The sequence below is a fragment of the Poecilia mexicana genome, unplaced genomic scaffold (assembly GCF_051168715.1).
Source record: "Poecilia mexicana isolate PSO_F unplaced genomic scaffold, ASM5116871v1 scaffold_22, whole genome shotgun sequence".
Classification (NCBI taxonomy): Eukaryota; Metazoa; Chordata; class Actinopteri; order Cyprinodontiformes; family Poeciliidae; genus Poecilia; species Poecilia mexicana.
The window spans coordinates 2,469,959-2,482,055 of record NW_028263391.1 but is presented as its reverse complement, the minus strand read 5'-3'; the positions used below and the strand labels follow the sequence as shown (position 1 = coordinate 2,482,055).

Genomic DNA, 12,097 nt, shown 5'->3' with positions numbered 1-12,097 from the left:
TTAAACTCTTCATTCTCCTGTCATCTGCAGTTTACAGCGCTTCAATAATGCAACTGATGAAACAATCACTGAGAAAATGTTTTAAAGGTCATCTGTGGTATTGATAAAATGATCACAAAATGCAAACGAATGCACTTAAATGACTTAAAAAGATCAAAAGGACTTAGATTAGAATTCAGTATTTCTGGGTCATATTAAATATCTATTGATAATCAAAAAACTTTGATTATATTCTCTTGTTTCCAATGACTAACTCGGAACATTTAGTCGGATACAATTCAGTTTGATCTCTGCTGTTGTTTTATTTTATTTTCAGCAGCGTTGATGTTGCTGCATTTAATTTATGCCTTTTACTTTCTTCAAAATCTACTGAGAAACAAACGTGATGCCCTAGTAACCAAAACACTGAACATTATCAGGGATGTTAAAGTGACTACGAAAAGTATTCAATCCCTTGGATGAGTTACATTTTTTATTGCTTTTACAAATTAATCATGATTGCAAAATGTAGCTTTTTTGACAAAAGAATCAGGGGAAAAATCACTAATATCAAAGTGTTTTCTGCAAAAACAATTACAAATAAAAATATGAAACATAAAATAGGAGATTTTTAAATATTCACCCCTTTGAGTTTGAGTGGATCGTTCTCAGTCCGGCTGCACATTTGGCTTAAAACTTTAAAACATGTCTCCTTTTTCTGAAACTCTGCCTTCAGGAAGTCGTCACAACATGATTCCTCTATTATTCCTTTAACAATGTTTTTACCAACGTTGCTCTGAGAAGTAGCTCCTAAATTGAGCTCAGCAGATGCTCAGTTCCACCAGGTGTTTGCCAACTGCTGCTGGCTAGTCTGAAGGAGCTGAGTGGGGGTGCAGCGGGAGGGGAGGGGCTGAGGAGGAGCTGTGTCCCGGACGGCGGAGCTAGGTCCAACCAGGCGTTTTGCACAGCTGAATGGTTCCCATGGAGTCTAAAGGATTTCTCAAGCATGCATGAAATGATCAAAGCAAAACTCCAGGTATGTTTTAGATGAGATAATATTATAGTATGATGTAAAGCTAAAAACAAGTTGATTTTACTTTTTTCATTCTTTACATAATCAACAAACAGCTGAAATGTGTCACCCTGTGTGTACAAGTTTCACATTTACACCTATTTATGGAAATAAATGAATACCTTTTTGTATTTTATAATTTATTTAGAATCACCTGAACAACCTGGCAGTAATAAAGCTCACATCTCTTAGTATCAAGTTCTAATGACATAATCACATTTATTTCATTTTCTGCTTCCAGTCAAGGAGAGAAAAACACGCGGGATAAAAAGTAAAGGTGCTCAGTTTTCCAGCCGAGAACACTTCCACATCCAAAACAAGTGAAGGAAACAAAGACAAACGTGTTGTTTAATTTCTTCTGCTGCTTCCACATGTGACCAAGTTTTAAGCACAAAAAGTAGAAAAGCTTCAACAGTATAAAAAAAAGCAAACAAACCATCAGTTTGGTCACATAAAAAGGATCTGATGAATCAGACGACAGCACGGAGACTTCCTGCTCCAACTTTCTTCCTCAACACTTCCACCAAACGCTCCAACCTGAGGAGGAGAACAAGGAGGAAGAGGAGGGTTACAGAGGGGACGATGAACCCTGCAGAACTGAGTGGGAGTGGACAGGAGAACGTCTCAGCTGGTTAATGCAGCGCTGCAGCAAAGCATGCACCGCTGACGGAAAAGTCCACTTTACAACCGTCAATGAGAATATTAACTGCAGAGAGATGTTGATGTGACTGCATGTGTGTGTGTGTGTGTGTGTGTGTGTGTGTGTGTGTGTGTGTGTGTGTGTGAGAGAGAGAGAGAGAGAGAGAGAGAGAGAGAGAGAGACAGAGAGAGAGAGAGAGGTTTGGATGACCTTCTAACAATCAGCGAGGCTCTCTCTCTTTCCTATTCAAATTAAACTCCCCATTTGTAATAAGCAGCAGATTTGACTCAGTCCTTCCCATCAGAGAGCAAACATTCCTCTTCACAGCCCAGAAACTTGGAAGGCACTTCCCATTCCCCCCCCCCCCCTCTACTCCGCTCCCCCCGCTGGCAGCCAAATTACAGCAGAAAGCCCCAGGTTTGAGCCCAGGAGGACAGCACAGGACGCAGACGGAGGACTTAAGCTGTTTTCATCACCGATCTCATCCCTTCATCTTCAGGTTGATGAGCTGAGAAGCAGCAGCAGCAGAAGCAGAAGAAGAAGTCACGTTCAACCGGAGCGTTTTCCCTTTTCCTGAATCCAAATCTGCAAGGCTTAGTTCTCTCCTGATCATCTCGGCTGCAGGGACACTTGCGCCATAGTCTGCTGGATATGAGTCATCAGAGCCAAATCTCCTTAGTCCCACATACTTAACCGTCTTTGAACACCTCCAGAGTCTCTGAGGGAAACTGTTGCTCCATCAACAGGAAGCAGCTGGTTCCCACCAGACACTCCCTCCATAATCAGGAGTGTTTACATGAAAACGGCGTTCTGTGAGGTCATTATTACCTAGGGGTGTACCGGGCACCCAGAAATCGGCCTCAGTTTCCTGATCAGCCGATACACGTGAAGCCGATCTTACCTGGCTCGACAGACGTCTGAGAATCAGCCACTGACCTTCACTCTGCCATGACAGACCTGCCCACTGGGTCATGTCTGCATATTTGTAGTTAACAATATTCACTTCACCGTTACCAACTCAACAACTTTCGTTTTAGTATTAGTATCGATTTTTTTTAAAATAAAGATCAGTGATCGACCAGAAAACTGCAATCGGTGCGTCCCCATTTCTATGGACTGCTGGGTGAACATCTCCCCTCTGAGTCCTGGAACAGACAGCAGCAGGTCGGTCCATTAACGGCTGCTGGAGGAAACATTCAGCTGGACTTTGGGTCACATGAGGGTCAGACGGTGATGCTGCACCATAAATAACCTTTACAAATTTAATCAAGAAAAAAAGAATCATTTTCCAACCTTCTTCCCATCTGTCTCTACAAAGACAAGCATCTCCATAGAATGATGCTGCCACTGCCATGTTTCAGAGGGTGTGATGTGTTCAGAGTGGTTTTATTTAACATATATTTGATTGATCCCAAAGGGAAATCAAATGTTGCTGTAACTCCCGTCATGTCCTGTGGGCCACAGGGAGCTCCAGTAGCAGTCAGTCCGGCAGTGAATCTGAAGAGGTTTGACAGACGGCTGCTTGTCCTGACATGCTAACAGCTTCGCTTCCAGTTTTCCACAGTAAAATGTTCTGGATGATCATCAGTGTTGGCAGCACTGCTGATTCAAATCATTTGCTTTCCTGCAAAAGATCTGATGCTGTTTGTTCTCTAACATACATGTGGAAGCAGCTCCACTGTAAGTCAAGGCCCAACAGTGGACAGGGTTCTGGTTCTGATGGAGGTCTGCCCCGGTTAAAGGACAGTTTTCTCTTTCCACTGTTGCTACATGCAGCATGTATGAGGGATCGCTTTACGTCACTGACTCCATGCAATCTGCCGAGTTTCCTTAGAAAACATTTTAGACAGTTTGAATAATAATCTGAACTTGACTCCATCGTCTGATTATTTATATTTTTGTTATCTTGACATTTAAAAAAACATTTCAAGTCACACATATCAACTGATGTGTGGTTTGCACTGTTTGCAGTTTGACAATTGCATAACTGCACCGTTATCAAACAATGCAGAAAGCTCAGTTAGTTATTCAAGGTCGTTTAAAACGTTTCCAAGGAAACCAGCAGATTGCATTGAGTCATTGTTTCACAGCTTTCACTCCTCCTGGATGACAACATGGTGACAGCAGACGACCGCTTGGTTGGTTTTGCAGCAATCCCTCATACTGAGCATGCATGTGGCGACAGTGGAGAGAAAAAACTCCTGCAGAACCAGAACCTGGCTCAGTACCAGCAGCCACCTGTCACAAATGAGAAGACAGAGCAGAATGGACATGATCAAAACTTTTAGATAAAAAAAACAACAAAACAAAACAAAACAAAAAAAAACTGAATTGAGTTATAAAATATTGACCAGCTGACATCAGCTGGAATGTTACAAAATAAACAGAATGCTGATTGAATGAAAATCACTCCTGAGGCTCAGGAGTGATTTCAGGAGCCACAGAGAAACTAATAAAACTACAGAACAGGTGAAAACAGAGCAGATGTGGTCAGAGCTGTCAGACTGTTTTCATCTCAGCCTGATGGAACGAGGAAGCAGCAGGCAGAGAACAAATCTGAGAACCACAGAACAAATCGACTGACCTGCGAACCCTCTCACTGGCTTCCTGCTCAGCCGCTTGGCTGCGCTGGAGCTCAGCTGCAGTGTCCTCCTTCTCCCTGGACAGCTGCTGAAGCTGCACCACCAGAGACTGGACCTGGGAGGAGGAAAAGTCCTTCTGGTCTGCAGAAGACTCAGCAGGAAGTGACGTCTGGGATGGAGTGGCGTGGTCCTGAGAGCTGATGGAGGAGGAGGAGGAGGATGGAGAGGAAGAATTGGTCACGGTTGGTTAAAATATTTATCTCATTAAATCTTCAACAACAGCCTGAATTTACTGTCTGCTTGAGTCAAAATCCTGCTAAAATGATTCCAGGGTTTTGTTGTTTATTGACTTTTAATGCAATGTTTTCACATCTTTTGAACCTTTCCACATTGTTTTGGTCTGATTTTATAGACAGACCAAAACAAAGTGTTGCAGAACTGCAGAAAATAACAGAAAATAAAAAACAGAAAAATAACAGAAAATAAAACTTTGTACTTTGAACAATTGTACAGAACCACTTCTGGAAATTGTGGAATGCATAAAATAAAAACTAAAAGGAAAAAAAAAACAACTGAATTGATACACACTGTTCAGTTCAACAACTGATCTAACTTTGTCAGATTTACATCAACTCTACACACTGAATGTTGAATTTAACATGTTGGAGAAATAAATAGTTTTAAAGCAGAGTTTTTATTTTCTTCATCTAGACTGAAAGCGAAAACAAAATGTCTTCCTGCTCCGCCTGCTTTCTGCAGCCTCTTCAGGTGTCTCTGCAGGCGTTCAGCATCAATCCTAGTAATTTATGGAGGCTCACATTTTCATCAGCATAGTCGGACTCACTCCTCATCTTTATTCTGTTTCACTTTTCCGCAGCTGCTTTGCTCAGAACTGGACTCGGACCCCTCCAGGAAATCCTCCAACTGATCTTAAAGCCCAAAACACACCTCTCTGTGGCTCAAATCTGCCTCACAACGTCTTATCTAATTACTGTTTGTTTGTCGTCCTCATTGCTGGCTGTTTACTCCTGTTATTATTCTACAGGTTATCCAGATTCCTCCAGTCACCAGTCGACTGGCTGCATTTGGACTGAGATGAATCAAAACCATCACTTTTGTGTTTCTTATCATTCCTCTACCCAAAGATTCTCTTTCTGACACTTTAATTGGATATTATTTACGGAGCTGAGAAAAAATATCTACCTCCGTACAGACTTCCTCTGGTTTTACTTTAAAAGCCCAGTATTGTTTTCCAGGCACATGGTGCCATGTTATAATGTAATCAAGTAACTGTTACCTTCAGTCGTTAATAAAAGGTTGAAAAAAAAATAAATATATATATATATATATATATATATCTCACATACAACTTAAAAAAGTTAAATAAAATTTGACTTCACAATCTAACACCTTGTAACTGGGCCTTTAAAAACTCTTGTGCTTTGTGAAACTCCGCCTTCAGGGAGTCACCACAACATGGCTCCTCTATTAACCCTTTAACAACATTTTTATCAGCGTTGCCCTGAGAAGCAGCTCCTGTAATGAACTCAGCAGGTGTTTGCCAATTGCTGCTGGCTAGTCTGAAGGAGCAGAGTGGGGGAGTAATGATTTTGGTCCAAATGGAGGGATGCTTGAAACTGCAGAGAAGGAGCTGCATCTCGAAGGTGGGGCTAGGTCCACCCAGGTGTTTTACACAGTTGAATAACAAGCATGAAAGAATGAAGGCAACACTACAGCTATGTTTTGATGAGGGAATAACATCATGACATGATGTAAAGCTCAAAAAAGTCAATTTTACATGACACTACCCCTTTAACTCATTTTAATATCAGACAACCTGAATGAATGCTACATGTTTTCAAATGATGATTTCATTTATTAAATGAAATAAAGTTATTCAGACCAGCAGCATTTATATAAGAAATGAATTCCCTCCAAAACCTGATAACTGGTTCCTCCACAAGGCAAGCAGGGTTTTCCATCACTGAGCAGGAATTTCATTAAACAGTTAATTCAGCCACACTGAAGGGGTGTTGAGCATATCTGGCTTGTTCACAGTCACAAAAGAAAATCTCAATTGGATTTAAGTCTGAACTTTGACTAGGCCACTCTGAAATCAGGTTTTGTTCAACTATTCAGAAATGGCTCTGCTGGTGTGTGTTGGATACCTGTCCTAGTGCGCAGTTGACCTTAAGATCAAGGTCAGACATTCTCCTTTAGCATTTTCTGCTACAGAGCAGAATTCAAGCTTCCAGTAAAGCATTATGCTACCAGCACCGTGTTTGAGGATCATCAATAAGTCTCTCTTACTAGTGAATCCTGAACTCTGACCTTAACCGAGGAAAGTGAAGGTGTAGATGCCATTCTGGGTCATTCTGTGACCTCCTGGATGAATTGTTGAGTTCTTGGAGTCATTCTGGCAGACTGCCGACTCTTGGGAATGTTCTCCATTGTTCCATAGTCTCTCCATTTGTTCTTACTGCCATTCTCTGATTTTGTAACTCTCCTCTCCACACTGATGGATGAAAATGAGTTTGATTCTTGTGTCATTTATGACTGATTTGTCGTTTTACCCTACCTCATGTTGTCAGACGGGTTGTGTTTATGGAATGTTTTGACTCTATGGGTCTGGTAGTGATCAGTCCTGGATCAGATCATGAAACTCAACCAAAACAAAGTCAATCAGTTATTTTATGATGTAACAGGACGAGATGTTTCCCATAGATCCAGCTTGGTTTCAGTAGCTTTTACCAAAATGACCAAAAATTGCTTTTAGTGATTTTACTCTATTTCTGATGTTAAAATGTGTTTAACACCACACCACCTTCTATGGCACAAAGTGGATGGAATAAGAGTTATCGCTCATTCTTTAAAAAACAGAGCTTTAGAGAACAGACAGCACTAACTGAACACACACTGAAGCTGTGTGTTTGTTGCTGTCAGACAGGTATCTGTTTGAACATGCACACACTTCCTGATTCCAAGTCAAACTCAAGTCTTGCTTCTGAATCCTGATAAAATGTCTTCAAGCACAGCATAGCTGAAGGTCATTAATGTGGACTGGAGAGGTAAACAGCAGGTGGAGCTAATTCTCCACTTGGTACTGTTGTTATCAGTGATTTCCCAAAGTTTGCAAATCCTCCGGACATCATCCTGGATCAAAAATAAAAACATTTTCTCCTTTTAAAGCTGTGAAAACACTTAAAACGTCTCTTGATGGGTAACTTGGTTGCAGAGTTGATAAATAGTTGATAAAAGTTTTTCGTACATTTATTAAATATTCTGATCAACAGCAAGAAGAAAACCACTAAAACCTATTTTGGTTAAATCAGTTTATTTAAAGGGGCAGTACGATGTATTTTTCAGGCACATAGTGCCATTTTACAATCATAGTACAATTAACAATGTGACCTTCAATTGTTATAACAATGTTTAAAACATGACATAAAATAAATTTTACTTTGCAACTTAACACCTATAAATTGTGCCTCTGTCCCTTTAAAATCTCGTGCTCTTTCTGGAACTCTGCCTTCCACTGAACAAAAATCTAAAATAAAAATGTATAAGATAACTGCAGTTATTTAAAGCAAAAAGCCAACGATTATTTCTATAGTTATCAAATACTAATAACCTGCCAAATCCCAGCAACCTGAATGTGATGATTCCCAGAAAAATCTGGCTTTTATACATGAATACTCATGTATGTTTTTGCAATTCCGCTGTTAATAGAATAACACAAGTACAACAAATTGATATCAGCAGGTTAATCAGTCAAGCTATCTGCTCAGGCAGAGCCTGCTGTCAGCTGCTTAACTTACATGCTGTTTGCACTTTGCCAACTGAAGTTTTAAAACTGCTTTAGCTAAAGAAGAGTCATGAGCCATTTTCTGGTTGTGAAAAACACGGCCAGAAAATTTAGATTTAAGGTCTGTGCAAGCGATGTGAAACGCATTTAAACCGGGTCGGACCAAGATTCTAATTTCTTCTACACTGGTGACTCTTTAAATGTTACAATGTCATAAAATCACATTGCTGTCAGAAAATGTCAACACAAAGAAAAGTCTGAAATCAGGGAAGAGTCTTTACACAGCAGGGAACTTTTACCATTATTAAAGCTGCAGTATGGAACTTTTACAAACATTTTTCTTGTACATATTTGTTCGAACCGTCACTGTGTCATGACAGAATAACATGAGAGATGCTCTGAAACTAAAGTCAAGCTCTTTGGTTTTCTTTTAAATATGGTGTAAAATAGTCATTAACTGATGAACTGATTAGAAAAATATGGACAGCCAAAACAGCCATTAGCTGTCCTGTCTGGTCTGATCTGTCCAGGGAAGAATGTTTCATACGTCGACTGATTTGTAGAATCTGAAACGTGTTTTAGATAATAATGAAGGAGAGGATGTACTTTCTGAAAAAAATCAGTTGTTATTTTGTCAGATAGTCTTTGAGGCTCACAGCAAAGTCCCAGACAGAAAGAGCAACAGTTGTGCTTGTTGCTTGTCACTAACCTGTGATCGGCTTGTAATGCCTGGATCTGAGCCTGGAGCCTCCGTTTGTCGTCCAGAGCTGCGTCTCTCTCCTTCTGCAGCCTCAGCAGCTCCTCCTGCCCAGATGAAACACAGGGCAGTCAGACATAACAGTCCTGAGCACAATAGCTTAAAGTGATAACACTTTAATTAAATGACGGCTTTTCTGCTCCGTCGCCCATATTCTGAGTGAATAACAGAAAAATGCATGTGTGGGTCTACAGGCGTAGAACAACACTCCACAGAGTGTGTGTTTGTGCTTTTAATGTGCGTTCCCACCGAGCAGCAAGGAGATCAAGTTCTGGATAACTACAGGACAGACTGTTTAAATAAAGGCTTAATTAACTAACTAACTGACTAATTCATTAACATAAATGTCAACACACCTGATAATGAGGATTGCGTTTACATCAGCTCCTGATCCCACACCACAACATGACAGTCGGGAGGTTTGTGAACAGAGCAGTGGGTGTGGATTTACTAAAGTCTGATAGAAAGTATGGAGCAGCAGCTGAAAACAGATTCAGAATGATGTGGTTTACTTATGGTACTGCAGCTAACCTTTATTGACCTAGATTAACATTAAATGATGAAAAGTTTCAGTGAATGAACCCCATGGAGAGATCAGTCTGAACTGATGGCTCTGGAACTGGGTTAAAACAGGAAACTTTTGAATTTGAAGGAAATTACAAACAAAAACAACAAAATTCTAAAAATGTTCTCACCAACTTTTCTGGTATTGAACAAATAGAAATAATTTAAGTAACTAACATAAAACAAGAAATGTTTGGTTTGATTTAACTTCAGACAGTAGGGAAAAGAAAGAGTTTGTATTTTTTTATTTAGAGTATGTAAATATCTGATTTCAGCTGTAACTTACTGGCCTCTCCAGGTATGTCAGGGTTTTACAAAACTGGGTTCAAAAGCATCACATTTCTGTCTCGTCTCTCTTATGGATTCAAGTTCTTCTAATAAAATGTGAGTGAGTGGAGTTTGGAGCAGAGCCGTTTCCCATTCGCTCCTCTCCACTTGGTCATTTTCATTTCTCTTGTTTACAAGAAAGTCAGCAGGCGCCTTGGAGTATTATGGGCTGGAAATGATCAGATGCTGGACATTCGTCCTACTAAGATAATGTTCCTTTACAAGTAATGCTTACATTAATAGAAGTCTGTTAACCAGCTAATATCAGACAGACTGATGTCAGAGACCATAGATTGCAACGAGAAGCATCTCGTTGAATTTTCCATGAGGTTAAATACATTCTTCCAATGATAAACTCATAAAGATTAGGCATTAATTGTGAATATTTCACCTCAGTGTTGCGCGGTGCCAACCCACCATCCAGGATGACGACATACAGCACTTCCTCTGCACTTCCTGGTCTGGCTTCAGTCTGGGCATTGGTCCAACCACTCAGTTTTATTTATGACGCTGGTTTGCAGATGTTAAGTTTAACTTTGTACGTGTTATTTTATTGAGGAAGACGCTGAGTCAGCTGATTTCTCTCCAGGTATTTGTTAGCAGAATGGAGGCGGGTTGGTGCTCAGGGATGAGGACGAAGTCCAGGCAGGAAAAGATAACGCTACAAATAAAACTTTTTCAGAATACCGTCCCTTTAATATGTCTCATCATATGTTACTGGCTTTAAATACTCAACTACCGCAAACTTCCAAACATTAAGACAACATGAGCACAAATAATAGAGAAAGTGAAATATTACCAAATTCCAGCAGGTCTCCCACACCTGCTGCACCCCCACCCCACTCATCAACTCTGCTGTGGGTGTTAAACCCGTCAGCTGACTGCTCCAGGACGCAGAGTCCCACTGTATCTTTGGTAAAAGTGCGTCGAGGCCGACTCCAGCTGGGATTACAGGCCCGACCCTGACCTCCTCCTCTTCCTCCTGCTCTATTCTAATTAAAGCCTCCGAGGTCTGAGAGTTTAAAGTGAGACATCAAAAGAGGAACCAAACCCAGAGAGTCAATATGTGTCTTTTCCAGCCGGGCCAGAGGAGACGCTTCAAAAGGGCTGCCCGCCTTATTAATCAGAATCATTTCCAAATGAGGTGATCAGTAAGCAGGAGTGACACAGAGCTGACCTTTAACATGAGGAGTTAAGGTCAACGAAAGAAAGGAAGAGTGGTGGGAGGAGGTAATAAAACTACTGTGCTGGGACCTTTGACATGATGAGGGCAGATTAGAGAGGCAGGGGGAGACAAGGGGGAGGAGAATAAAATGACGGCTTCTTTATTGGCCATGTGAGAGGGAGAGGAAGAGGATGGGAGGTGAAGTTGGAGTTGATGGAGCCGGAGGGGTTAGGAGGAAGGAAGGACAGAACGAGGGAACGTTCTTTGACCTTTAACAAGAAGAGTTGAGGTGAACAGGAGAGGACATTAAGGAGGGGGAAAGAGCTCATTCAGGCTGTGGAAATGAGGTGAGAATGAGCTTAATATCATAAGCCTTTTTTACACATGAAGACCACATAATCAGCTGCAGACTTTCTGCTCAGAGTCAGACGGAGTGGGAGCCAGGACCAGAGAGGTGCAGCCGTCACAGAGAGAGACGGAGGGTAACTGAACCCACAGAATGCAGCTTCAGATGAGCAGCACAACGCCAAAACTACAGCAAAACACAGACACAGCCCTGACAGCTGTTCGGTTTCTGTGACTTCCTGGTGAAAGGGGGGGCACAGGGACCCACTTCAGGTCACCTCTGGTTGTCGTTTTTAGGGTAGACCATGAGCGGTACGGTTTGTCCCAAAGCAGAACCCTGAAGCCGTCCCATAAAAACATAAAACCCTGCATAACACCGAGGTCATACAGTTAACCATCAGAATACTCACTGTTTGAAAGCTGCGTTCCTATTGACCTTAAAGTTGCTCAAATTTGAGCTGCGAAAATAAATTTACTTAAAGGAAACATCAATTTTGAAAAAAAAAAACAAAAAAAAAACACGTTTTACAATAAAAAGTTTTGGCGCTAGGATGAGGTGGGGTTTTTTTTGGCTGTATTGAAATTAATGTATTTCACAAAAACTGCAATGGAAATACTTTTTTCGCATCACACCAGACACATGATCAACAACCTGATAACAACTGGTGGAAAACACTAAGACAGGAAGTGGTAGGAGGAGGAAGGACGAACAGCCAAACTGCTGCTTAACTTCAGCTTTTTACCAGTGGAAGGAACTGGAGAAATATAAGGTTTGTTGTTTTTATTCTGCCAGAGATGTGGTTCACCACTGCATTATACTGTAGGGATGAACATTAAGACAGAGATTGGGAACAGACTTTA

General features: G+C 41.0%; 1 protein-coding gene across 2 annotated transcripts in view; it reads right to left on the bottom strand.

The window, feature by feature from the left end:
• Positions 1-454: 454 nt before the first annotated feature.
• mipol1 (mirror-image polydactyly 1) overlaps positions 455-12,097 on the bottom strand; it is a 54,883-nt gene continuing 43,240 nt past the window's right edge. For both annotated transcript variants that reach the window (XM_088002449.1, XM_088002448.1), the window contains exons 12-14: positions 8,788-8,882; positions 4,276-4,470; positions 455-1,588 (exon numbers count right to left, since the gene is read on the bottom strand). In XM_088002449.1, coding sequence (XP_087858575.1) covers positions 1,522-1,588; positions 4,276-4,470; positions 8,788-8,882 — 357 coding nt within the window. In that variant the 3' untranslated portion in view covers positions 455-1,521. The remainder of the gene's footprint in view (positions 1,589-4,275; positions 4,471-8,787; positions 8,883-12,097) is intronic.